The sequence below is a fragment of the Eschrichtius robustus genome, chromosome 3 (genome assembly GCF_028021215.1).
Source record: "Eschrichtius robustus isolate mEscRob2 chromosome 3, mEscRob2.pri, whole genome shotgun sequence".
NCBI lineage: Eukaryota > Metazoa > Chordata > Mammalia > Artiodactyla > Eschrichtiidae > Eschrichtius > Eschrichtius robustus.
The window spans coordinates 26676760-26700869 of NC_090826.1; the positions used below are offsets into that span (position 1 = coordinate 26676760).

Sequence of the window (24110 nt, forward strand, 5' to 3'; positions counted from 1 at the left end):
AAGACTTGGAGGCATTGTACACCCCGGTGATTTCAAGGACCCACAGGGCATCCTGTACAGATGAACCCGGGACGACTATGCAGGAGCAGCCAGAGAAGAGGCAAAATGATGGGTGGGTCTAAATGATGCCAGCACTCTCCAGAGGCTGCTCATCTCCAAAGATGTCTCATGTGATCAGGCCTCGGGGAGTGACTGAGATTGAGGTTGACTCTAGAGGTCAGAGTCCCACATGCACATAACTAGACAAGAAAGCTCCTTTTAGGAAAACCGAAAGCAACAGCCACGTGAATTTTCCCGGATGCAGTCCTTCCAGGCTGAGGGGTAGGAGGAATAGGAGAGGGGAAATGGAGCTAAGGGAATTTCCCCATAAGAGGAAACAAGTTTACAAGAACAGGGTTGCTGACCTCAGGGGCACTCTATGGTGGGCTGTCTATGCCATAATATCTTTAGACCTGCTCTGCAACTACCTGGCAAAACCGCCACATATCCTCTGTGAGCAGGATTCCCTATAAGGCAGCTTGCAGCATTAGAAAAGAAACTACCCACCCTTGATAGAGGGATGAGAATACAGCATAAGTGGCTAAAGGTGGCGGTTTTAGAGTCAGACAGATCTGGTTTGAATCTTGGTTCTGCCACCTACAGGCTGTGCAACTTAAGACAAATTGTTTAACCTCTCTGAATCTTGACTTCCTGTTCTGCAAATGGTGATATACACTTCATAGAGTAGTCATTAGTATCAAATGGAATATTATGCTTCAACCACAAAGAGGAGAGGTTCCCTGCCTTTGTTCATACTGAGAAGATGCACAGTAAGTGGTAGCTATTCTTAAAATACTACCTGCTATTTGTATATTGTTTTGAACTTCTCAAAGCATTCTCGTAATTTGAGTCTCATTTATTCCTTACAATCAGCCTCTGAAGCAAATGGGCGGTATCCCCACTTTACAAGCAAGGAGAGAGAGTTGTTTCCGAGAGACTTCCACAGTGCAGCAAGTTCCGGGGAAGTTGGCTTCACCTGACAGATGAGGCATCGTGCCTTGTATCTCACAAATGCTCAAAAAATGCTGACGGGCGAGTGAATGGCGCAGTCAGCGAGCTCAAGTTGAAATGGCAGGCCTTCAAGTGTTAGTTGGGGGCTGTTGAGAACTTTGGAGGTAATCCTGGAGGGATGGACAACGAAGGGGGTGTGTTATGCCAGAAGGTGGGGAGGTAGAAGGTCTATGTGGGTCAAGTAAGTTACAAAGGTGGGCAGGGGGAAGTGGGGAAGGTGAGGCAGAGGATCTATGCGAGGGAGCTGGGAGTGATGAGAGTGGTTCAAGGGGCAACTGGGGGGTCTTGAAGGCTCCCACCCCAGAGTCAGAGTCAGTCGGTCAGAAGTCATTAATGTGCTGATTATTGAATCCCTCCTGTGACTGACAGAGTAGGAAATAAAGACCCAGTGAAGGTTTCTAAACAAGAAAGGAGTCTCTGAGGAAGGCGATTCTGGCAGCTATGAGCAGGATGTTCTGGTGGTCAGTTAAGCCTCGTATGGTCAGCAGGCCTTAAGCAAAGCCAGGAGCCGACACGTAGGAAATGTGGTCAGAGCCTGGTGATAAACTGGGCGGTGATGGAGGGTGGGAATAAGGAGGGAAAGGGAACGGATATCTACTGTGAGCCTACTCGGTAGATATCTGATCACTTCTGCAGGCCATCTCATCCATTTTTACAGTCTGTTGTAAATATAACCATCTTTGTTTTACAGATGAAGAAATCGAGATTTACAGAGATTAAGTAACTTGATGACGGTCATAAACCTAGTAAGTGATGAAGCTGGGGTCTGAAACCACATCTAACTCCGAAGTCTCTGCTTTTCCCATGATAACACCCTGCCTCTCCGATGAAGGAAAATGAAGTCAAAACAACCCTGAGATTGTAAGTCTGAGTCTAGGAATACCTGATGATTGTGGACAGCAGCCAGGAACCAGGAAAGGGGGACCTTTCTGAAGAGGAAGACTTCCGGGTTTTGGTTTTTGTTTTATTTATGAATCTCCAAATTTTAAAAATCTGTATGCCGGTGGGGTGATATCCACGTGGGCGTATCCTATAGACAGTTGGAAATCTCTGGGGAGAGGGGAGGAGGACAGGGACGGACACGCACTGAGAAGTCATCTGTGGACAGGTGGCAGGTGTCTGAAAACGTAGGTGTTGAAGTCAAACACAAGGGGGATGGACAGAGTGTTCTGGGAGTCCCACAGCTAATGGCAGTGGGGCCAGGGAAAAGCAAGGGGCAGCAGGGCCACCTACACACACAGATGGTCACAGGCACACGTGGTCGCTCTGGGCATAGTGCCTCCCAGTGCCAGCTGAGATAATCCCCCTTCAGTTCTGTTCTGGAAACGTACTCATTTTTCAAGGCACGACTCAAATTTCCACAACCCCTCTTAGACTATACACTTGTTCAACTCTAACACCCATATGGTTGGCATCACGTTTGGCACCTAATAGGTGCTAAATGAATATTTGTTGAGCTGAATTGAACAATTAAAGAGAGAAAAGCTATATGGAGATGGTAGTTAATTATTTTTTTCTGAGCCCTATCTTCTTAATTTGTGAGATGAATAATTATTGCTAGGATTAAATGAAGTATGTAGGTTAGGCATTTAGTACAGTGCCTGGAACATGGTTGTTCATTAACTGGTAATAATTATTATTACTGGCAGCAACCATGGAAGTAACATAATAGGAGCTTAGGGTGAAGGATTTCAGGAAAGAAGGAATGCTCAACAGTTCCAAGGAACACAGACTCCTTCTTCTCTCTCTCGCTCTCTCTCTCTCACACACACACACACACACCCATGGTGAGAAATGTTCAGCAAAATATAAAACTCCTCCTCTGATATCTGCTGGCTTTTCCCCCCTAGTATAAGGAGGAGATGGTTAGTAATCTAAATCTGATCCTACAGTGGATAAATGAAATGACTTTCATGGCTGGCTGCATGATTTTAACATCAAAATTGTAGGGGATCTGATTCCAGCTAGATAACAGGCCCACATGTGTGTTTTGGTTTCTGCTGGATTCTCTAAGTAAAAGTGCATCTACCCTACAGTTTGGCAGCTGCTTTGGGAGGGAAATATGTTACCCAAGAGTCCTGGAATCAGCACCCATCACATTGTCCGCCTATCACAGACAGAATCACCACTCCCTGACACAAAACCCTCTCTGTGATAAAACAAAGCCGCTGTGTGGCAGGCCTTCCCAACAGTGAATTCTCTCTCCTTCCAGAGACCTGAGGAGGGACGAAGAGACGCAACAAAGACCTGGCATCTGGAGCACAATTGTGTGAAAAGGACCCAGGCTTTTCAGTTCTCTTTTATCACAGCATCTCCCTCCTGGTCAGCCACTTTCTCCTCACCTTTGAGCCTGCATGTGCATCCAAGGCCTTGAGTTTAGCCACTAGAATGAGGACTCCAAGAACCAAGCCTCCTATCAGGAGCTGTGGCCCAGCTCCCCCAGGTCTTGGCGCCTCTGGAAGCCAGGCCCATGGGACCTTGCAGCCTGCGCCTCTTCTGCCCTCCTGGTTGGGTCCTCAGATCACCAAGAAGCCCAACCTCTCTGCTCTGCTTTCCGCCTCCTACTCCCCTCCCCCACCCACCAACCCACGCCTTTTCAGGGCATAAGGGACCTTTTCTATTTGCGGAGCCTAAAGAAGCCCGTTGCCAAGGTGACAGGAGCAGGAACAGCAGGGAGCTTGCCATGGGGGAGGGGCTTTGCCCCCAAACAGCTGTCAGCGGGAGCAGTCCCAGCTGGGACTAGAGCGTTTGCCTGCTCTGGGAGGAAAGAGCCCCCAGGAGAACGCAGTCCTGTCTGCCCTCCTCCCAGCACTGCCTCCGCCACAAGTCTCCACTGGTTACTTTCCCTGGGGGCAGCCAGCCAGCCAGCTCAAAAAAGGCTCCAATAGCAAAAACTTGCCACTCTGCTCCCCATCCCTCTCTCTCTCTCTCTCAATCACACACACACACACACACACACACACACACACACACACGCATGCGCACACACTCTGATCCCTCCGTTCATTCGCAGTCCGTTGGCTGGGCAGGAGGCCAGAAGTTACCTCCTCGCTGGGGAACTGTGGCACCCAAGGCAGGCGCTGCTCCAGGCCGCCCCCCATCAGGTCAGGAGGATTATTTCAGCCTTTTTTTGTTCTAGAGGCCCTGAGAGGGTCTGCCGCATCTTAAACGTCCCTGCTGCCTTCCGTTTGGGCGGTGGGGGTGAGGAGTGGACTCATGGAGAGGAAGGGGTGGGAGAGGAAGGGAAGAACAGGAGGGGATGGTGGGAGACAGGAACAATGCAAAGCCTACTGATTTGTCTCACTGGGGAGACGGTCTTTGTGGTCTGCAGCTCACAGCTGCTCCGTAGAAAGTTCTGGGGAACCACTGGTCTCTGTACTGCCTATAGCCACATGCTGTTAAGTCTCAGGCCACACCTGGGGCCCTGGACCTCAGTCTGTAACTCACGGGCCTTCCCCTTTACCAGGCTCAAGAGAAGAGAGCCCTTCACTAGACTCTGTAAAACCCAGAACAGTCTTAGAACGGTCAGGCTCTTTGAGCTCTGGGTCAGGAATAAGAAAGGCCTAGGAAGCCCCACTGTAAGAACTGAGAGAGGCAAATGTGGCTTGATGATTAAGAACACAGGATCTGACTCAGCCAGACAAGGAATTGGTTTCCAGTTCTGCCATGTAATACTGATGTGACCTTGAGTGACACTTATAGTAAGTTCTTGGGTAACCGCTTTGAGCTTCAGTTTTCTCATCTGTTAAATGGATAAAAGCATCTACCTTACAGGGTTCTTTTGAAGGTCAAAAGAGGTGAGGTACATCAAAAAGCCCAGCATATTATCTAGTCTACATCAGAGGTTTTTATCAGGGCTGGTCCCCTTTCTGTCCAGTTTTCTTGAGGCCCCAGGGTTGCCTAGGAGCCTTAGGAAGAACCCTAAGGACTGGTCTTTCCTTTGAAGGGTCCTTAGAATCTGGGGGGCTGGCTTAGATCTAGGGAGAGGTTACATTTTGGCCTGGGCAGAAATGGGGTTCTCAGGAAGTCCTGAAGCCCGGATGTTGCTCTAGGGTTTGTAGGTTGCAGGGGAAGGTAGAAGAAATGTTAATTTGGGCTCCTTGCTCTAGTCTCAGCTGCTATCAGCTCAGGGTAAGACCCTCCAGACTTTACCCTCTGAGCCTCCGTTTCTTTCTTCATAAAAGGAAGAGGCTAGACTAGTCTCTGGAGAAAGCAATCCTGGACAGGGAGAAACGCCTGGAGCCACAGGGCAGTCAGGCCTCTGCAGGGAGGTGCCTGCCTCAGCTCGGAGTGACCACTGGAGGCTGAGACCACATCTGTCCTTGAAGCCTCAAAAGGGTGAATAAAGGACTTGAATTCAGATTCTCCCCAGCTCGCCTCCCACTGTCTGTCTAGAATACCTTCCCCTCCTCTGTCTGTTGGGGAAATGACTCCTGCTTCAATACTCAGTGCCATTTCCTTGGAGGGACAGCATCTCTGACCCCTCCTGTCTGGCACTGAGGTGCCCACCTGGGCCCACACTTACCTCATACTTACTCCTACAATGGTATTTATGAAATTGAATGGATTTGCTTATATATCTGGCTCCCTCCTTTTGACTGCACACTCCTTTAGGTAAGAAATCACATTTTGACCATCTTGGTTAGTTTAGTAACAAGCATAAAGTAGGTTCTCAAGAAAAAAAAATGCAGGTTAGATTGGATGGTAAAATAGTCTGGATGAGGACAGAGGGTTAGTGGTTATTTCAGGGTTGTGACCAGGGTGAGTTTCTCTTTAATGCAAAGCCACGTGGTCCACCACTACATTTCTGTGCTGTAACAGCTTGGTCTTGTTCCCGAGACTGATAAGTCTGGCTTCTGGGGCTCTTGGCAGATTTTCTCATTAAAGATTGCCTACAATAGGCAGCACTGGGAGAATGTTAGCAGGCAGGGAAAGAGTCTAGCCCCAGGGAATACTGATTCATCCCCTTCACAGAATCTGCCTCACAAGTAATCTGCTGGATTATTACTCTTTTCATCTGAAAGATTTATTCTCAAGTGTCACCGTCACCAGCAAGCCTTTCTCGGCTCCTCTCCGCCAGGCTATATAGTGCCTCTGTGATCACATCTATTACAGTACTTATCACCCTATATTGCATTGTACTTGTCTGTCTCTCCAGACTGTGCCCTCCTGGGAGGGCAGGGCCCACACCTTATTTATCTCTGCACACCCAGAACTGGCAACATAACTGGCGAATATTAGTCAACAAATGTCTGTTGAATGATGAGAAAATAAGATTCCCACTTTTCTTCATCTCCCTGTGGGATTCTTACATGCCTTTGGCTAGCCCCTGTCCTTTTGGCTGACCCTTAGAGAATTTCAAAATAGTCTAACTGCCAAACCTCCACTCTCAAAGTGAAGAGCTATGATTGTGTACCCTGAGAATCACCATGATGCCCATTGTGAAGAAGGTCTCGTTTATTCCCACTGATGTGGCTTCCTTCTTTAAAGCTAGGCTGGAAGCCTAAAACAGAATCTGGAGCTGATGAACATCTCAGGACTGTAGGAGGGGAAAGAGAGACACATGGCTGACATCTTAGCATGTCCATGGGAAAAAGGAAAGTTTGAAAGTTTCCCCCTGACCCATAGTCCTTCTGAGTTTTCTGGGATAGGATCCTTCTTCCTGGAGCCCTTACCTGGTGCAATGAGGGGGTGGGTTGCCACAGCAGGTACCATTCGGCTGAGCCCAGCCCGACCCTCCAAGCTCCCTGGCACACTGCTGTTGCCATCTCCTTTCTTGAGTGGCTCCGTCACACTGTCAGTTATGCCAGGCTTGGCACCTGCAGGGGAACCCTGAGCAGTGTTTCTGCCTTGTGATGGGGTAGGCAGAGGCTGGCTACCACCCGGCGTGGACTTCAGGGCCAAGCTGGGCAGGACAGGCTGAGTGGGGGTAGGGCCCGAGGCTGCTGCAGTTGGTGTCTGCTGTGTTCGGAGGGTCAAGTTCTGTACCTGGAAAAGAGGGGTCTGTAGGAGTCCAGAGAATGTGGGTAGGAGCAATGCCGACACACAATTCATACAGGGGAGGAGTTAGGGATGGATCCACGAATGGCTGAACAGGAGAGTGGGTTGTTAAAATCAGAAAGAAAGAGAGAGAGAGAATGAGACAGGGGCTGAAAGAGGAACCAGGAGCAGAGTTTCTAAAGGGGACAGAAAGAGTGCTAGTGATTGGATTCATCAGCAGAAGAAGCTAAATTCTGAGCAGGGATGTCTGCCCCTCCTGGGGCAGGCCCAGACAGGGAGGCCGGGCTGTCTCTCCCTTCTGTTACCTCCCCTCCTCCCCCAAACTATCAGGATGGGCTGCACACCACTTAGAAAGAATTCCCAGATACAGCGGGGCACGGGGCTTCCCACACTGGAAAAGGCCAGGGCAAAAGTGAAAGTTAATCGACCAGTAAGGTCCCCCAGGCCAAGGATTATCCTGTCCTCAGGATCAGGTTTATGCCAGGATGGGCATGCTTACTCAACCTGGTCCCTGGTGCCCTCTGCTGGACACACGGAGGCTGTGCCAGACTCACATCTGACAAATCTGATAATCTTGCTACCAGGTGGGTCCTCCCCTTCTGTAGCTGGGGATGGTTCCTCTCCCCTGCAGCCCACAGAATCTTTACAGCCACTGCAGTGTCTGGGTACTCCCAGCAGAAGGAAGGGACCCAGGACTCATCTTTGCTCCCTCTTCCATGCAATTTTTGCTGATTCCTAGAGGTGCTAGCATGTGTAACCAGAGTGGAATTTTCCTCTTAAGAGGCAACAACAACAGAAGTTATCCTGGGGAGGGTATAAGGTAAAAAGGTAGAGATGACCACCGTTGTTGGCACTCACGGCGTGCTGCTGACTCCTGCTCTGTGTTCGGGGCTCGAAGCAGAGTCAAGAGTGGCCGAAACCTTCTCAGCGGTGAATTAAGGAGCAAGTCTAGGAGCATTGGGACGCCCTGTCTCCCACCTGCTTTCCCAGAACATCCCAAACTTTCCAGACATTCAAAGCTCCTCCAGGGCTCGGGCCCACACCCATTATCAGTGCCCCTCTACAGGGGTGCCCACCCCCCTGCCCTCCCACAAGCATGGAGTCCTCACCTGGGCGGGGGTGGGGGGCCGGGCGGGGGAGCCAGTGCCGAGCTCAGGCTGCACAGTAGCGACGGTGGCCGTGGGCGTGAAGATGAGCTGAGGGGACAAAGGAACAGTGCCGCCTAGGCTCCTAGCTACCTGTACCAGGTTACCTGGCTGGGCCTGGAATCACAGGAAACAGCCGCCTTTTACCTGCCCAATGTGGGCTCAGCCACAGAACACAACAGTTTAGCCAGGGAGTGGACTAGGGAAGCAGGGAGGCACGAAAGGGAAAGAGTCCAAGGGGATCTCCCGAAAATCTCAAGAGGCTCGGCGTGGTCTGACCCAGGCCGGGCAGTGAAGGGCCAGGGGTGGAGGGCCATTCTGGGGCTGCACCCAAGGCAAGTTTACTTCAGAAGGATCTGTGAAGAGCTCACCCCAGAGGGACCAACAATCGCAGGACACCCTCAAGTCCCTCTCTGCAGCATCCCAGGGAGCAGGGCCCCTGTGCTGAGACAGATGCCCTAGGGACCATGTTCTAAATCTAACCTGGTCTGGACTCCAGGTCTGGGTCAGAACAGGACTCTCCACCAGAAGAGATCAAATTAGATGCATTCTTTTGGCCATTTTTTAGTCAAATTCAGATTAGGCTGTGTGTGTGTGTGTGTGTGTGTATGTGTGTGTATATATGTGTGTGTGTTTGTGTATGTGTGTGTATTTATGTGTTTGTGTGTGTATTTATGTGTGTGTGTTTGTGTATGTGTGTGTATTTATGTGTTTGTGTGTGTGTGTGTGTATTTATGTGTTTGTGTGTGTGTGTACGTGCGTGTGCAGAGACAACAGCGGTAGAGGAACCAGAGCACCCAGAGCCGTACTCATGTCTGCATCTCCTTCCGTGGAGCGCTGGGACTGAGGGTCTCTGCGTGACACCCCCGCCCCTGCGAGTCTAGCTCAGTGTCCGAGGGGACATGCAGCGTCTGACAGCGTGTCTGCTCCTCTGAGCGCGAGTACCCCACTTTGGGCAGGGACATGGCCAGGCTGCAGGGCTCCAGTGGGGGCAGTTAAGTAGGACAAGGGTCAGGGTAAACTGAAGACAGAGCAGGTTTGGGCGGTGTCACATGGGCTGCCCGGCCCCCTGGAGAAGTGGAAGTCTAGTCCACACATGTGTCTAACGGGCTGTTCCCCGGGAGTGGAGCTGCACCTCAATGAGCTCAGAGTCAAGAACGGAAGTGCCGGAGCAGGACCCAGAAAAGCTCCCAGTGTCAAGTCCTGGCTGTAGGAGCCGAGGGAGGGGTGGGACTGTACAGTCTTTAGGATAGTGTGTCGAGGAGCTGGAGGGAGAACTCTTCAGAATGGGGGCTGGGAGGCTGGCCTCACAGTGATCTGAGCCCCGCGTAGAGCTAGATGTTCCTGCCTCCTAGGGCGAATGCTGCTGCTTTCAAATGGGAAATTCTGCTAAATCTTAGGAACCTCTCAGCTTCCTATGGGCCTTTGCACCTTAGGGACAGGTGTAAAGGGGGGACTCTAGGTATGCGTGTCCAGGACTGATGCCGTCCTGAGTCCATTCGGCCCAAGCAAGCCCGCCTGATGAATGGTTGATAGGGTGACCCTGATGGGAATGGGGGCCCAGCTGGGAAGGCAGTGGAGCAGCTGCATGTCCTGGAGCTGGCTGCCACCTTCACCACCTGGGCTGGAACACACTTTTGACCCTGAACTACTGGTGGCCAGTCCCTGCAAACACTGTCCCAGTGGGGTAAGACCCCACTTCTGTAGGGTACTTGGATGTTTGTGCGCTTGCTTATCTTATGTGTCTGAGTGTACAGACCACCTGGGCACAGATCCCTGCATTCTCTACCCTAATTGATTTTAGGGAGTGGTTTCTGATAAGAAGAGGATAGTTCTGTTTCACTCTAGGAGGGGAGGGAAAGGAGGCATCATGGGTAACTTTATTTTGGCCTGGAACCCCACCTTTCCTTGAGTCGTGGAGCTTGTACCAAAGCTCCTGCTCAGCCTTCCAGGCCGCCTTCTTTATGCCACCCCTTCTTTCCTGCCAACTGTCCCCCTAGTGCTTCTTCCCCACCCTTCTCTAATCCCCATGCTTCTCTAACTGCCCAGCTCCCAACTTCTCTGCCTCCGTCCTCCCGGCCCACCTGAGCCGTGGCCCAGGCTGGGGACTCACCATCTGTGCCCGCAGATACATCTGTGCTTGGCTTGCAGTCAGGGCTGGGGAAGACGTGTTGCCCAAGAGCACAGCCTGCTGGGCGATGCCTGAGGCTGCTGCTGAGTTGACACTCTGAGCCCGGTTGATGAGCTGGGCTGCTGCTGGGGAGGCTGCCAGATTGATCTGAGGAGAGAGACACGCGAAGTAGGAAAGAGGAGGTTCTGTGGGTTAACTCTGCACCCCTTCATCCATTTCTTTCTCTCTGCCTCTTCTGTCCCTTGGTGGATTCAGCCTTCTTTAGGACCAACTCTGATCTGTGGGCCCTGGATCTTCCCCCAGCACTGCTGCATCTCTGGCTTACGTGCAGAGCTGCAGGGAGGATCTGATGGGGAGAGGACTGAGCTATGAACAGAGGGCCTTGACATTGGAAAGAGGACGGGGAATTATTAAAAGAAGTTAGAAAGCGGCATGCACTTGTTCTTTCTGGCAAGAGTAACAGGTTCCAGCCATGGTTCTGCACGGCTAAGGATTCACCACAGTTGGGCCTGGAAGCCCAAGAGAACTTTGGGCAAAGAGGAAGGAGCCGGTCCTGGAGCTGTGGGCTCTGCCAGCTGCTCCCCATCCTACTCACCGAGGAGGACTGGGCGGGGGTCTGTGCAGACACACTGCTGCCTGAGGTGCTCCCTTGTCTGCTGGCCACCAGGCTTGCCTAGGAAAGGAGAATTCTCATCACTAGAGGCCCAGACCTCCTCCAGTCATGCCCCCCGGCTCTCACCTGCCGCAGGGTGCACTATAGGGCAGTGGTGCAGAGTCAAACCCTTATTCTGGCTCATCCACGTGACCTCAAGCAAGGGCCTCAGTTTCCTCTTGTATAAGGTGGGGATAACCACAGTATCTACCTTGTAGGATTGCTGAAAGGATTACACGAGGCGGAGCATTTACGTATAAGCGCTCGAACCGTCAGCTCTGACTGTTACCAATGTTTCCAGCTCTCTTCAGCTCCCGCCCCATCGTACCCACTCTATCATACCCGGCTCACCGGCCCCCACGTGGAGCACCGGGCACGTACTGTCTGGAATGTCCAGCCTGCGTCCTCCCCGTGGCCAGCTTCTTCTCAGCCCGCAGTGTCAGCTTCACTGTTCCTCCAGCAGACAGGCTCCCCCCTCCCCAGCAGCTGAGGCTCCCCCCTCCCCGGCAGCTGAGGCTCCCCCCTCCCCGGCAGCTGAGGCTCCCCGCTCCCCGGCAGCTGAGGCTCCCCCCTCCCCACCAGCTGAGGCTCCCCCTTCCCCACCAGCTGAGGCTCCCCCCTCCCCGGCAGCTGAGGCTCCCCGCTCCCCGGCAGCTGAGGCTCCCCCCTCCCCGGCAGCTGAGGCTCCCCCCTCCCCACCAGCTGAGGCTCCCCCCTCCCCGGCAGCTGAGGCTCCCCCCTCCCCGGCAGCTGAGGCTCCCCCCTCCCCGGCAGCTGAGGCTCCCCCCTCCCCGGCAGCTGAGGCTCCCCGCTCCCCACCAGCTGAGGCTCCCCCTTCCCCACCAGCTGAGGCTCCCCCCTCCCCGGCAGCTGAGGCTCCCCCCTCCCCACCAGCTGAGGCTCCCCCCTCCCCACCAGCTGAGGCTCCCGCTCCCCAGCAGCTGAGGCTCCCCGCTCCCCAGCAGCTGAGGCTCCCCCTCCCCAGCAGCTGAGGCTCCCCCCTCCCCAGCAGCTGAGGCTCCCCCCTCCCCAGCAGCTGAGGCTCCCCCCTCCCCAGCAGCTGTACGCTTAAGGCAGGCCTCCTTGTTACTCAGCCACAGCAGGCTGCTCTTCTCTTCTGCAGAGCTTATCAGCACTCTGGTAGTGAGCTACTTTGTCTCCTCATCTATTTGTGTTTCTGACTACTTGCTGTCTCCCAACTACAGGCTGCAAGAGGACAGGGTCCACGGCGTGCTCGGTGCCCGACATGAACTCTGGCATGCAGCAGGTGCATAAAGATTCTGTCAAATGCGTGACTGGGCACTTCTCGGCCACTGAGGGCAGACAGGCAAGCGGAATGGGCAATGGCCTTCTCCTGTGGACACCTCCTCGCACCCTTGGCCCCCTCCCTGCAGTGTGGTGAGGTGGGGAGGCAGGCCCCCGCCAGTCCCTCCTCGGGCGAGGCAGGCGGAGAGGTCCAAACGCCCTGCTTGAGAGCTGTGTGGCCTCGGGCGAGGCGCTTAGCCTCTCAGAACCTCTTTCCTGGTCTGTCAGAGGACTCGGGGTGACGATCACACCCACTTTGCAGTGGTTCTGTGAGGACGCATGAGCACACGCGTGCAGTGCTTGCTTTTCCTGCCCCTTCCTTCAGGGGCATCTGCGGCGCTCCTGCGACGTCGTCTTACCTGCTGCACGGCCGCGAGGCTCTGGAGCTGGGCGCTGCTGAGGTGCTGCTGCTGTAGGGCCGCCGTCTGCAGCATGAGGTGCTGCTGCTGGGCCGCGTACATCTGCTGCAGGTACTGGGCGGCCGTGCTGGGCTGCCGGTGCAGGGCTTGCTGGATCACCTGCGGAGGGCGGGGCGTGGGGGTGGCGGGGGAAGAGCCAGCGCTGCAGCCAAGCCTGCTCAACCCCTTCTCTCCCCAGCTGCTCAGATAAGGACCAGGCCTGCGATCCCCACTCACCAGGGAGCCGGGGAGACGACTGTGTGCAAAGCTCTACACGTTCCTGCCTTGCCTGTCTAGCGGCTCTCCTCAGCACACGTGCTCCCTGCTCCTCCCCGATATGGGCTACACGCGCCGCTACCACCAACTCTCGGGGCAGTGGGAGCTCAGGAGACGGGAGTCCTTCAAGCCTCCGGTGACACTGGGTCCCACGCCAGGCTTGTTAGGTACCCCCTTCCCCGCCGATCTGCAGCCTCAGATGAGTCTAACTGGACCGCGGGGATGATGATGACAGAGGGAACCGAAGTTCAACAAGGCCGGGAGGAGGACGGGGTGGGAAGAAAGAGACAAGTCTGCAGCGGGGCCTATTCTAGCTTTGAACACACAGCCAGCCAAACTAAAACCTGCTCAAGGGCAACACCCTTCCGGCAGGGGCTGCCCCCAGCTGCTTGGGACGTCCTATCGGTCCCTCAGGAGACGGTCCCCCTGGCCTTGCACGGCAGGGACGCTGCAGCTACAAGGACACTGCCTTCCTCTTTTACTCTTTCCCTCCTTCTCTCTATCACTCTCTCTTCTGAGCCACCATCTCCCACTCCCTGGCCTTACTGCTGTTCCCTCTTTCCCGATGGGACTGGCTGAGCCACAGTCTCTGGGAAACAACAAAAGGCTGCTCTTTGATCCCCTCCCACCCTCCCATCCCTCAAAGCCTCTCCTCCACCCCCAGGAACAAGGAAAAGCAAATGCCTTTCCTCCAGCCCTGAGACCCTCTACCTTCTTCTCCTTAGCCCCGTACATTTCTCCTCCCTTCTCACCTGGTCACCCTCCTGCTGTCTTCCCATGGGGTGCCCTACAAGGGCCCTCGCTAGGCTCTGGCCCACTTCCCACCCTTGGCTCTGCTGCCCTGGCTCCAGGGCTGCTCCTGTCCTGGGTTCTGCCCCAGGCAAGTGAGCCTCTAGTCTAGCTCTCTCCAGCTTAACGTGACTTCTAGGGGCTGGCGGCTCTCGGACAAAACCACCTCTGGGCTCAGATTTGGGGTTCTGTAAAAACAGGCTGATACCACAGATTCTCCATGGGCTCTGGGGTCTCCCCAGATACCCCCCATCCCAACTCCTCCACCCACTTCCTTCAGTGTACTTTCCCCTCTGAGGGTCCTGGTTTACATGAGCTCAGTTCTTTTTATTTCTTGTTCTCCCCGGAATTCTTTCTTATTCCCTTTATCTAGGCCTCTTTATTTTCCTTAGACCCCTAAAAGCACCCCCAAGCATCCAGACAGCAGTAGTAGACATGGACTTTTTCTCACTGGAGGATATCAAGGAACAGAAATAGGAGGCACCCCAATGGTTCTGCTTGGGTGCGGAACACAACTTTAGGTCACTCCATTTGCCAGAGCAGAAACCTCAAATCCCTTTTGCCTAGAACTGTGGTGCGGGGCAGGAGGGCACATCCTAACATCAGCTGCTAGAAATTGGTGCTAAAATACTCATGTGCAGAGGGGCCAGAGGAGGAGGCTGGGGGAGGCGGCAAGGATGGAAGCATGGTTTTATTAAGTGTGAGGCAGAGAGAGCTGGGCGAGGGAAGACTCCAGAGTCACTGACGGGGTCTCCTTTAACTAGGCTTTTCAGGCTCTCTCACCATCTGCTGTGGCTTCTCCTCCATCCCCTAATCCGGGCCTAGGGCCAGAGCAGGATACGCTCACTCATCTAGTACATCCGAACTGCAATAGCAAAGCTATTAGAATAAACGCTTCTCGGCTGTGGTCTCTCTTTTCTGCCTAGTTTATCCAGGAGCCTCAATCAGACATCGTAGTGAATAAGAAGACAGGTTTGGGGGGACTCGGGTTCAGATTTTTTGTCTTTACCTGGTGACCCTGGATAAGTCACGACCTTCTCTGAGCCTCAGTTTTCTCAATTACAGAATTGTGCCTAATAATAACCATCCTCACAGCTGGAGAAAAAGATAAATAAGCAAAATGCTTCAGACAGTGTGGGGCATATGGCAGATGGCAAAACATGGTCATGACTGCATTTTGGAAGAGTGTGTAGTCACCCGGAAGGCCTCATAGATGACACTTTGCAAACCGCTGCTTTGGGGAAGAAGGCAAAAAGCTGTAAAGACAAAGGATTGTTTGGGGTTCTATTTTGGTCCTCCATAGGTAAGAAACTTAGATTTGGTACAAGGCAGTGGTCACTTGGGTAGGGGATCTAGGTTGTGGCTGAGCAGATTCTAGTCATTTTTTCTCTTTGCTGTTTTCACCTGTGTGTCCTTTATGATTTCACATGTTTATCCTCCCCAAACGGCACTGTGGGATCTGAGTCACCAGATAAGAAAGGAATTTTCGGATCTGCTAAGTATTCCCACTCTCCCCAACCTTCCCTGATTGAATCCATCTAGTATCACTACTCCTCTAATGATGCACAAATATTTACCCACTGACATACGCCCTTATGCCCATTCTAGATTTAGCACCCTGGCTGTCCTACCAGACCATGCCAACACGTCCTCCTGGCTAGCCCTGAGATGATTAATCAGGTGGCGTCTTACCTGCACAGTCTGCCGGTCAGGAATGCCACTGTACACAGAAATCTGGGGCCCTGTGGGGCGGCCACTGCCGCCACTGCTGCTACTGACGCCGCTGGTACTGCTGGCGACACTCGCGCTGCTAGACGTATGGGGGCCTGGCAGCTCGTTCTCCATGGCCTACGGGAGGGCACAGTCAGGGTGCTCAGGTGGCAGATGAGCAGGGAGGGAAGGTGCTGGGAGGGAAGAAGCAGAAGGGAAATGCTTCACAAACGCGTTCTAGAGAATACACACATAGGCATCCACTCTCTACCAGCCTGTGTGGGACTACTTCTGAACTGAGGTCTTGAGCCACCCCTGCCATCAGGACAGGTCTAGGCTTGGCTCACTAGGCGAGGCGTGAAATCAGGTCAGCCTGAATCTAAATTTTACGACTGTTATTCTACTAGAGGAGATGAAAAACAGCCAAGGAGGATCCCCTGCGATGGGCTTCCTAGCAGTGATCTTAGGGACTATTCCTCACACCATCAAACTTTTCATCACTGGGGTAGAGAAACTGGACATCAAAGAAATTATTATTTGTCCATATTTATATAGGCAGTTCTTGAAAGAAGTGGGATCCAAAATCTAGAGAGAACAGAATGAGAGAAAGAGGCAATAAAATAAACTGCAGTGTTTATTTTGTTTTGTTTTCCAACCAGAAGAGCTTCGAGTATGTTTGGATTCTGTTTCCTTCCTGAAGTACTCACTGAGTGCTCTCATCTAACGCTGAGCAGGGCACCACGTTGAGCAATTTGGTGAAAATCACAGGTTTTGGAGTCAGAAGGACTTAGGTTTGAGTCCTGGCTCTGCCACTTACCAGCTGGGAAACCTTGGCAAGTCACACTTCTCTAACCTTCTGTCTTAATCTGGCAGACACAAGAGTGTATGGATTGTTGGGAGGATAAAGTAAATTAACAATACAAAGCGCTTAGTGGGGTGTCGAGCATATATTGAGTGTTCCTTATGCATTGGCTGTTGTGGTTATGAAAACTGTCCCCAGCCTGTTTCCCACTGTCCGGTTCCAGTAGATCAATCCTCTTCCAAGGTGGAACCGGCAGAGCCTCCTGGAACTTCTATCCCAGTCACTAAGGGTAGAAGTGCCAGAAATTCCTTCAGGGACCAGCCTATGATTGGGATTCAGAACTGGAAACTGCGCATCCCCTTGAGGCAAGGAGTGGAGAAGGGCTGGGAGAGAAGGAAGGAGTGGTGGGAAGGTCATGCCCATGTCCTAGGTCAAGTTCCTCTCTTTTTCTTCTTTCATGCTATTCCTAAAATCCTAATTTTTATGTATATATATATATATATATATATATATATATATATATGCTTTTCCTTCTAACCATTCCTTCTTACACCTAAAAACCACACTTCTTTGTCATCCCATCATAGACATTCAGTTCTCTGCTTGCAGAAGATTATACCAACTTAATAAGTGAAGAAAATAATATGATTTTTTCACAGTATTGAGAACATTAGTGCAAAGAACTAAAATAGTCCTTAACGTCCTGCCATCTTCTTCCCAATGCACTCCATTTGGAGGTTGTCAGCATTCCTCAGGATGCCTTCCTCAGCCTGGGTGGGTTTTTACCATGGGCTGCAAAAAGTGTAGATGAAGGTTCAAAGACAGGAAAGTTGGGGGTGAGGAAGTCTAGGTTACTCCCAGTGGGCAGGCAGCAAGTTGAAGTTCAGAGGCCTATGGCTTCCAAGGCAAAGCAAGCAGCACTCATGACCTGGGTCCTTAAGCAGTGATTTCCCCTAATTTTTATATGTCTGCTTTGACTGCCACAGGGCAAGGCCATCCTCCATGAATTCTCTTTGTCCTGAACTGCACTCAGCTCTGGGCCTCATTTTGGCTACTCACTCGTTAAGGATGCTTATGATGATGACGGTGGTGCAGGTTGATGAAACAGCAAACTCTACAAGTATTACCTGTGCCCTGCTCAGTTGGAATCTACCTTATCTTATGCTCCATGGAAGGAAGCATTGGCTGGATAGAAAGCAGTAGAAGGCATAATTCTGATCTTGCAGAAACTGACAACCTAGTTGTCGAGGTGAGGCTCCGCTGGAATTTTGAGGCTCACCAAGCAACAAATCAGTAAATGGGAGTTATATTCAAACTTGGAATATCCCACAGAATCCCAAAGTCTCTTCTTAGTTCAATGCCCCACCTCCCTTTCCCAAACTGTCGATCAGAATTGGGTTTCAGTTCTTGCTTTGCATCCCACCCTAGGAAATCTCAACGGAAGTATTGATCCTTATAACCATAAACAAATAAAATAAAACAAGGCAGAAGCCACAGCAAATTAAGGAGAGGGCAGTCTACATCCTGGATGATCAAGCCTCAGCTCTATTTTTTTTTTCTTTTGCAGCAGCTAGGGCAGATCTTGGGCACAGTGTATACTCAATCCTTGATGAGAAATAAAACAAGACAACATTCTAAAGAAAGTATGGCATTTGTTTATGGAAAAACTGCACAGGCAAGACAGCAACTGCTCCCTGAGAGAGAGAAAGAGAGAGAGAGAGAGAGAGACAGACAGACAGACAGACAGACTGACCTTAGTAACGTGGGGACACAATATGTTTCCTGAGGTCTCTTGCCCGCCTGCCCCCTTCCTTCTGCTAACAAGCATGCCTTTCCCTCCTCTCTTCATCACCTCGTTCTTGGCTTCTGCACCCCCTCTTCCACTTTCCCCCTCTTCTGTCTTGTTAATTTCTGCCCCCAGCCCCTGGTTTTCCCATTCTTGCCGCTGCCTCCTCAGCCCTATCCTCTCTCACCCCTGTGCTCACGCCCGCCCTCCCTTTCCCCACCCTCCTGTGTGCTCACACTCACCTCTCTGTCTGATTCTCTTGGACACGTGCATATCCCCCCCCCACCCCGCCCTCTAGCCCTCATTCCATTGACCCTGGAGGGCTGCTCTGGTTACTCAGATGAGCTCTCTCCCCACTCCTGCCCTCTTTTCTCTCTCCCAGACCCTCTCCCAGCTGCAGCCGGCTCACTCTGGGCCCCATTCCCTGGCTCCAGCTCCCTCCCCTCTCCCGTGGTCCCCCTGCCTGGCCATCTCACTCCCCCAGGCCTGATGAGGCACGTCCTCTCTTTCATTCCCATGCACATGCCCTTACTCTCCGGACAGCGCATGCTCCCTCCCCTCCCCTTCTCGCTGGCTGGCCGGTTCTCTCGGTTCCAGCTCCCACTTTTGATGGCTACGGCTGTCTCTCCAGTGCACACGCACTCTCTCTCTCTGGCTCCCTCTCAGTCTCTCCTGCAAAGCACACAGGAGGGAAGGACAGACTCTGCCTAAAAGACTAGGGACCACTTCAAAGGAGAGGTAACATTTGAGCTACCTGAACCCACGCTTTCTCTGCTTTCACAGCATAAAGCTGCCCAGTCCCACCTTCCACTCCTTGTCAACCACTTCTAGAACGTTCCCGAATAAACACGCTCCTAGTTTTCCCACAATCTGAACATCTACCGCATGTGGGGTATGTTTGCTAAGTACTGGGAATTGAAAAGAGGGAGATGACATGGATCCTCCTTTTCGGGTTCATAACTTTTGAAAGCATATTAGAAACGGTAAAACCTAAGGCCTCTTGCCCGGAAGAAAATGCACAGATGTGTAAAAAAATGTACTTACAATTGTAGAGGTTCATGAATCCTTTGAAGCCTGTTCCTTAACTCTGGACTCTGTTCCTTAGTTGGTAGGGACTGGGCACGAAGTACAAATTTAAAGATACAAACAATATTGCCGACCCTATGCCAAATGAGCCATGAGACCACACCTGCTGGTGTTCAGAAGAGCGGTGTGTTGAGGAGCGAGTGCGGTGTGACAGAGGGAAAGTGGAGGAGGTTACTCTAGGCTTTGTGAGTTCCGAGATTGACACTTCTGCTGGGTAGTTACTGCTGTAGGGGAACAGATGGCTAGCCCTTCCCTCTGCCCATTCTCTGGTCTCTCAATCTTCCCAGGAGAGGCAAAGTGCTGAAGGAGACAGAGCATGGACTTAGGAGTCAGGCAATCCTAGCTCTGGGAATGCTAGCTCTACTGTGACTAGTTGTATGGCCTTGGGCAATGCAGTTTACCTCTCTTAGTTTTAGTTTCCTAGTCTGCAAAACTGGGTAATAAGAATACCTATTTGGGGGTGGTATATGTGGGTTAGGATTAATCTCTTAGCTTCATCCCACTTTTCTAACCTTATATTCTACAATGTGAGTTCACTGCTCTGGTTTGGTAGATCTGCTTTTTTTCTCCCAGAGACCACACACCCACGTGCTCATGATTACCTCCTTTGCTCTTTAATTTTGATGAAGTCCAATTTAACTTTTTCTTTATGGTTGCTGTCATATCTAAGAGGCCATTGCCTAATCCAATGTTTTGAAGGTTTACACCTAGGTTCTTCTCAAAGAGTTTTATAGTTTTAATTTTTACATTTAGGTCTTTGATCCATTTTGAATTAATTATTGTATATGGTGTGAGGTAGAGGTACACCTTCATTATTTCTTAACTTTTTTATCCTGGTAAAACATATATAACATAAAACTTGCCCATTCATAATGTTGTGAAACCATTACCACTATCTATTTCCAGAATTTTCACCACCCCAAAGAGAAACTCTGTCATCATTCAGCAATAACTCCCCATTCCTCTCTCCCCCCCTGCCCAGCCCCTGGTAAATTCTCATCTACTTTCTGTCTCCATGAATGTCTATGCTAGAAATCTCATATAAGTGGAATCATGTAATATTTGTCCTTTTGTGTCTGGCTTATTTCATTTAGCATAATGTTTTCAAGGTTCATCCATGTTGTAGCATGTATCAGAATTTCATTCCTCTTTATGGCTGAATAATGTTCCATTGTATGTATATATCACACTTTGTTTATCCATTCATCTGCTGATGCACACTTGGGTTGTTTCCATATTCTGGCCATTGTGAATAATACTACCATGAGCATTGGTATACAAGTATCTGTTTGAGTCCTTGCTTTCAGTTCTTTTGGGTATATACTTAAGAGTGGAAGTGCTGGACCATATGGGAGTTCAATGTTTAGCCTTTTGAGGAACCACCAAACTGGCTATTTCCTACCTCTGTGGTTTTACTCATGTTGTTCCCTTCCCCTGAAATGCCTGCCTTCCATTTTTCGCTTAACCAGCTCCTTAGATCATCAGAACAACTTGTGTCTCTTCCGTGAAACCTTCACTGAATGCAGCGTCCTCTAACACTTCTCTTGCTTCACACTGGGTCCTAATTTCTTTCTTAAAGCCATCCAGTTGGTTGACTTACCCCAAGACACTTTGTGCTTACCTCTCTCCTAGCACTTGTCATCACAAGAAAGTGATTTACTTATGTGTCTGTCTTCCCCAGTAGACTCTGAACTCCTGGAGAATAGGGATCGTATCCTGTTTTCCCGTATATACCTAGTGTTTCATTCCATAAATGTTTGTTGAACAAAATTGCTTGAAACACACTGTACTCCATCCTACCTCTCACTGGAAAGCTCTGCTTAATTTCTACCTCATCTTCAGAATTCTTGCCAACTACTTTAAAACATATAGCGCTGGTGATTTAATTTCAGTACCTTCCATCAATGGTATCTACACTAATAATATTGATTATTTATTGAGCACCTATTATGTGTCAAGCACTATATAGTAAGTGCTTTATATATACACATGACCTCCCTTATGGGGTAGGTATTATGCCAATTTTGTCAATGAAGAACTTATCAAAGTAACTTATCTAAGATCATCACAGAACTAGGATGCAAAACCAAGTCTGATGCCAAAGCCAGAGCTCTTCCCACACTACACCCTCTGAGACCTCACCCATGATCTCACCTTGAGCAATTATTTCAGTGACATTGGCCAAAGTCTATATTGGAGCATACTAGATTTTCAGAGGAGTTAAGGAATTGCGATTGCTGAATTTAATCCCTAATTATTAATTAATGTCTATTAAATATTGTATACTTACAAAATAACCTCTCTCTATATATAATATACAAAGGATAATACACAAGTGTACCCACCAGTCAATTTAAGAAACCGAACATTACCACAATCTCCCTTGTTTTTCCTATGCAAAAGAACCCTAGTTTTTGGGGAAGTGAGTCATTCAAGGAGATAGGGCTCCGCTGACTGTCCTGCAGCAGCATGAACACGGAGGCACCCCCAGAAAACCGGCTGGACTCATGGTGGGGATTTGCTCAACCAGAGGGCTGGAGTTTGCCCTAAGGGGAAATCTGAAGCTAGGGTCCTGCCATATGTCACTTTCTCACTGGTCTCCTGGTGGAAGGGAACTTGTGTTGCAAAGAAACAGAATTAATTAGGAAGCGTGGAACAATACAGCAGCTTTCAAACTTTTTCTACTATAGTTTCCCTCTTTGAACCCAAGCTTTCAAGGCCTTCTGCCTCAAAGCTCTGCTCTGTGGGCTCAAAGCTCTGAAGGCTCAGTGAGGGCCCCCGAGGCACATGTGGAGTCTCCTAGCACCCCGAACTGGGGCCCCACATTAGAAAATCTGAACACTTAAACTCGCTAGGCTTTAAGCATTTTACACACCCCTATTGAACTTCCTGTTAATTCCTACCCTTATTCCTCCTTCTAACTAGTTCCTTACTTCTCCCCCCAAGGCCACCCATCCCTGTGGACTCCCACTATGAACCCAAGCCAAATCTGATTAATGGCTATAACGTCTAGAACTGAGAGTCTGTTTTTCTCTGGGTTCCAACTCACTGTGTGGTTTTGTGTGAGCCGGAGCTCGGAAGGCTGCGATTCGTACGTACTTTAGTCAGTTTTCCCCTCCCAACCGCGAGGGACCACTTTGAGTGATGTGCTGACTGTAACCAGCTCCAGACAGGGATCTGATTACAGGCCTCTGCTGCCCAGAGGGCCTGAGACCGGCAGCTGGAGAAGTGCTGATGGTCCTGCCCTCCCAGGAGCCACCAAGTCTGGAGAACACTAGGCCTTTGTCCCGAGGGTCAGGGAAATCCATTTGCTGCGGATTACAGCTGTGACAGAGGTTCCAGGGAAGTAGAGGGGAAAGAAACTGAAAACGGAGCCCTCCAAATGGAGCTTAAAGCCCTGGGGCAGAGTGGGGTGGGCTTCTCTTATGGAAGCGGAGACTGACAGGCGATGAGAGGTCTAGTTCCCCCCCCCCCCCCACAGAGGCTGCTGCTGTTATCACCCCTGCAATGGCTCGGGGGACAGAGTTTGAAGAGGCAGGCGATGCTGTTCTTTGCTATGGCTCTGCCTCTCCTCTGGCTGCTTCTCTGTCCAGGAATAAGTCAGTATTAGCAAAGTGTTCAGGCTCTCTAGACTCAGGGGCCTGAGGGGAGGCCTCCTTATGCCTCCTTAGTTACTGAATCAACCTAAGTGTCCTGATTTGCACTGATCTGATTATGCCTCTGGCAGCTGTCTGAGGTTACTGATACATTGGAAGCAGTCCAAATGGATTCAGCTCAAACCACTGCAGAAAGTTCCCTCTCTCTCCCCAGTCCTCTGCATGTTGTCTCCTTTAGTGTCTCTAGAAACCCAAGCAAATAAATGAGGGCTCACAAAGCAGAAATGAAGGATGAGAAGTTAAAACTGACCACACAGTCCTAGCCATCAAAATCGAACAATTTCATTGTGAAACAGAACCCAAGAAATAAATTTAAAAATTTTTTAAGAAAGCCCTGGGATGCATTTATTTATTTTACTTTGTACTTTGAAATAATTTTAGACTTACAGAAAAGTTGGGAAAATAGCCAAGAGTTCCGATATACTCTTATGAACCACAGTATAATGATTAAAACCAGGAATGTCACATAGATACACTATTATTAAACAAATTACAGACCTTATTTGGTCCTTCTTCTGGTCCAGGATATCACATAGCATTTGGTTGTCATGCCTCCTTAGTCTCCTCCAATCTGTGCCAGTTTAGTCTTGTCCTGTCTTTCATGCCATTGACATTTTTGACGAGTACTGGTCAATTATTCTCTAGACTGTCCCTCAATTTGAGTTTGTTTGGTGTATTTTTTTTTTTTTTTTTCTCATGATTAGAACGAGGTTAGCCTTTTTTGGGCAAAAATACCACAGAAGTGATGTCGTGTCCTTCCCAGCGCCTCATCTCAAGGGATACATGTTATCGATAGGTCTATCATTGGTGACGTTAACCACAGTTACCTGGTTAAGGGCAGAACCTCATAAATTTAAATGAACAAACTTTTTCTGAAAGCTCATTGTTTTCTTTGTAATTTAGCAAGTGTTTCCATAACAAGCTGGTGCTGGTTGGCTGAAGAATGTAAAGAGGAACAAGAAGGATTTGATCTCTTGTGGACGGAACATACAGTTAATGCCACGTTATGTAAACACTGAGTGTTTTGCGGTGGAGGCACTTTAGTCTCACTGTTCTAAGACGGGGCAGCCGTACAGCCTGCATCGTCTATGGCAGGGACTGGCACTTCTGTAACGGGCCTGAGAGCAAATATTTTAGGCTCTGCCGTGACCACGCAACTCTGCTGGGCAAAAGCAGCCACAGACAAGTCCTAAGTGGAGTGGGGCTGTGCTCCAACACAATACTAGTTACAAAAAGGGAGCTGGGCCGGGTTTGGCCTGCGGGCTGTAGTTTCCAGGGCCCCTGACCTGTCCACACCCACATGGCTGACCGTGTACCTGCAGCA

At 50.5% G+C, this 24110-nt stretch overlaps 1 protein-coding gene across 1 annotated transcript in view; it reads right to left on the bottom strand.

The window, feature by feature from the left end:
* Positions 1 to 24110, bottom strand: part of PHC2 (polyhomeotic homolog 2) — a 100667-nt gene that overhangs the window by 34244 nt on the left and 42313 nt on the right. The window contains exons 2-7 of the mRNA XM_068539454.1: positions 15439 to 15650; positions 12643 to 12801; positions 10922 to 10999; positions 10309 to 10473; positions 8160 to 8246; positions 6726 to 7038 (exon numbers count right to left, since the gene is read on the bottom strand). Coding sequence (XP_068395555.1) covers positions 6726 to 7038; positions 8160 to 8246; positions 10309 to 10473; positions 10922 to 10999; positions 12643 to 12801; positions 15439 to 15591 — 955 coding nt within the window. The 5' untranslated portion in view covers positions 15592 to 15650. The remainder of the gene's footprint in view (positions 1 to 6725; positions 7039 to 8159; positions 8247 to 10308; positions 10474 to 10921; positions 11000 to 12642; positions 12802 to 15438; positions 15651 to 24110) is intronic.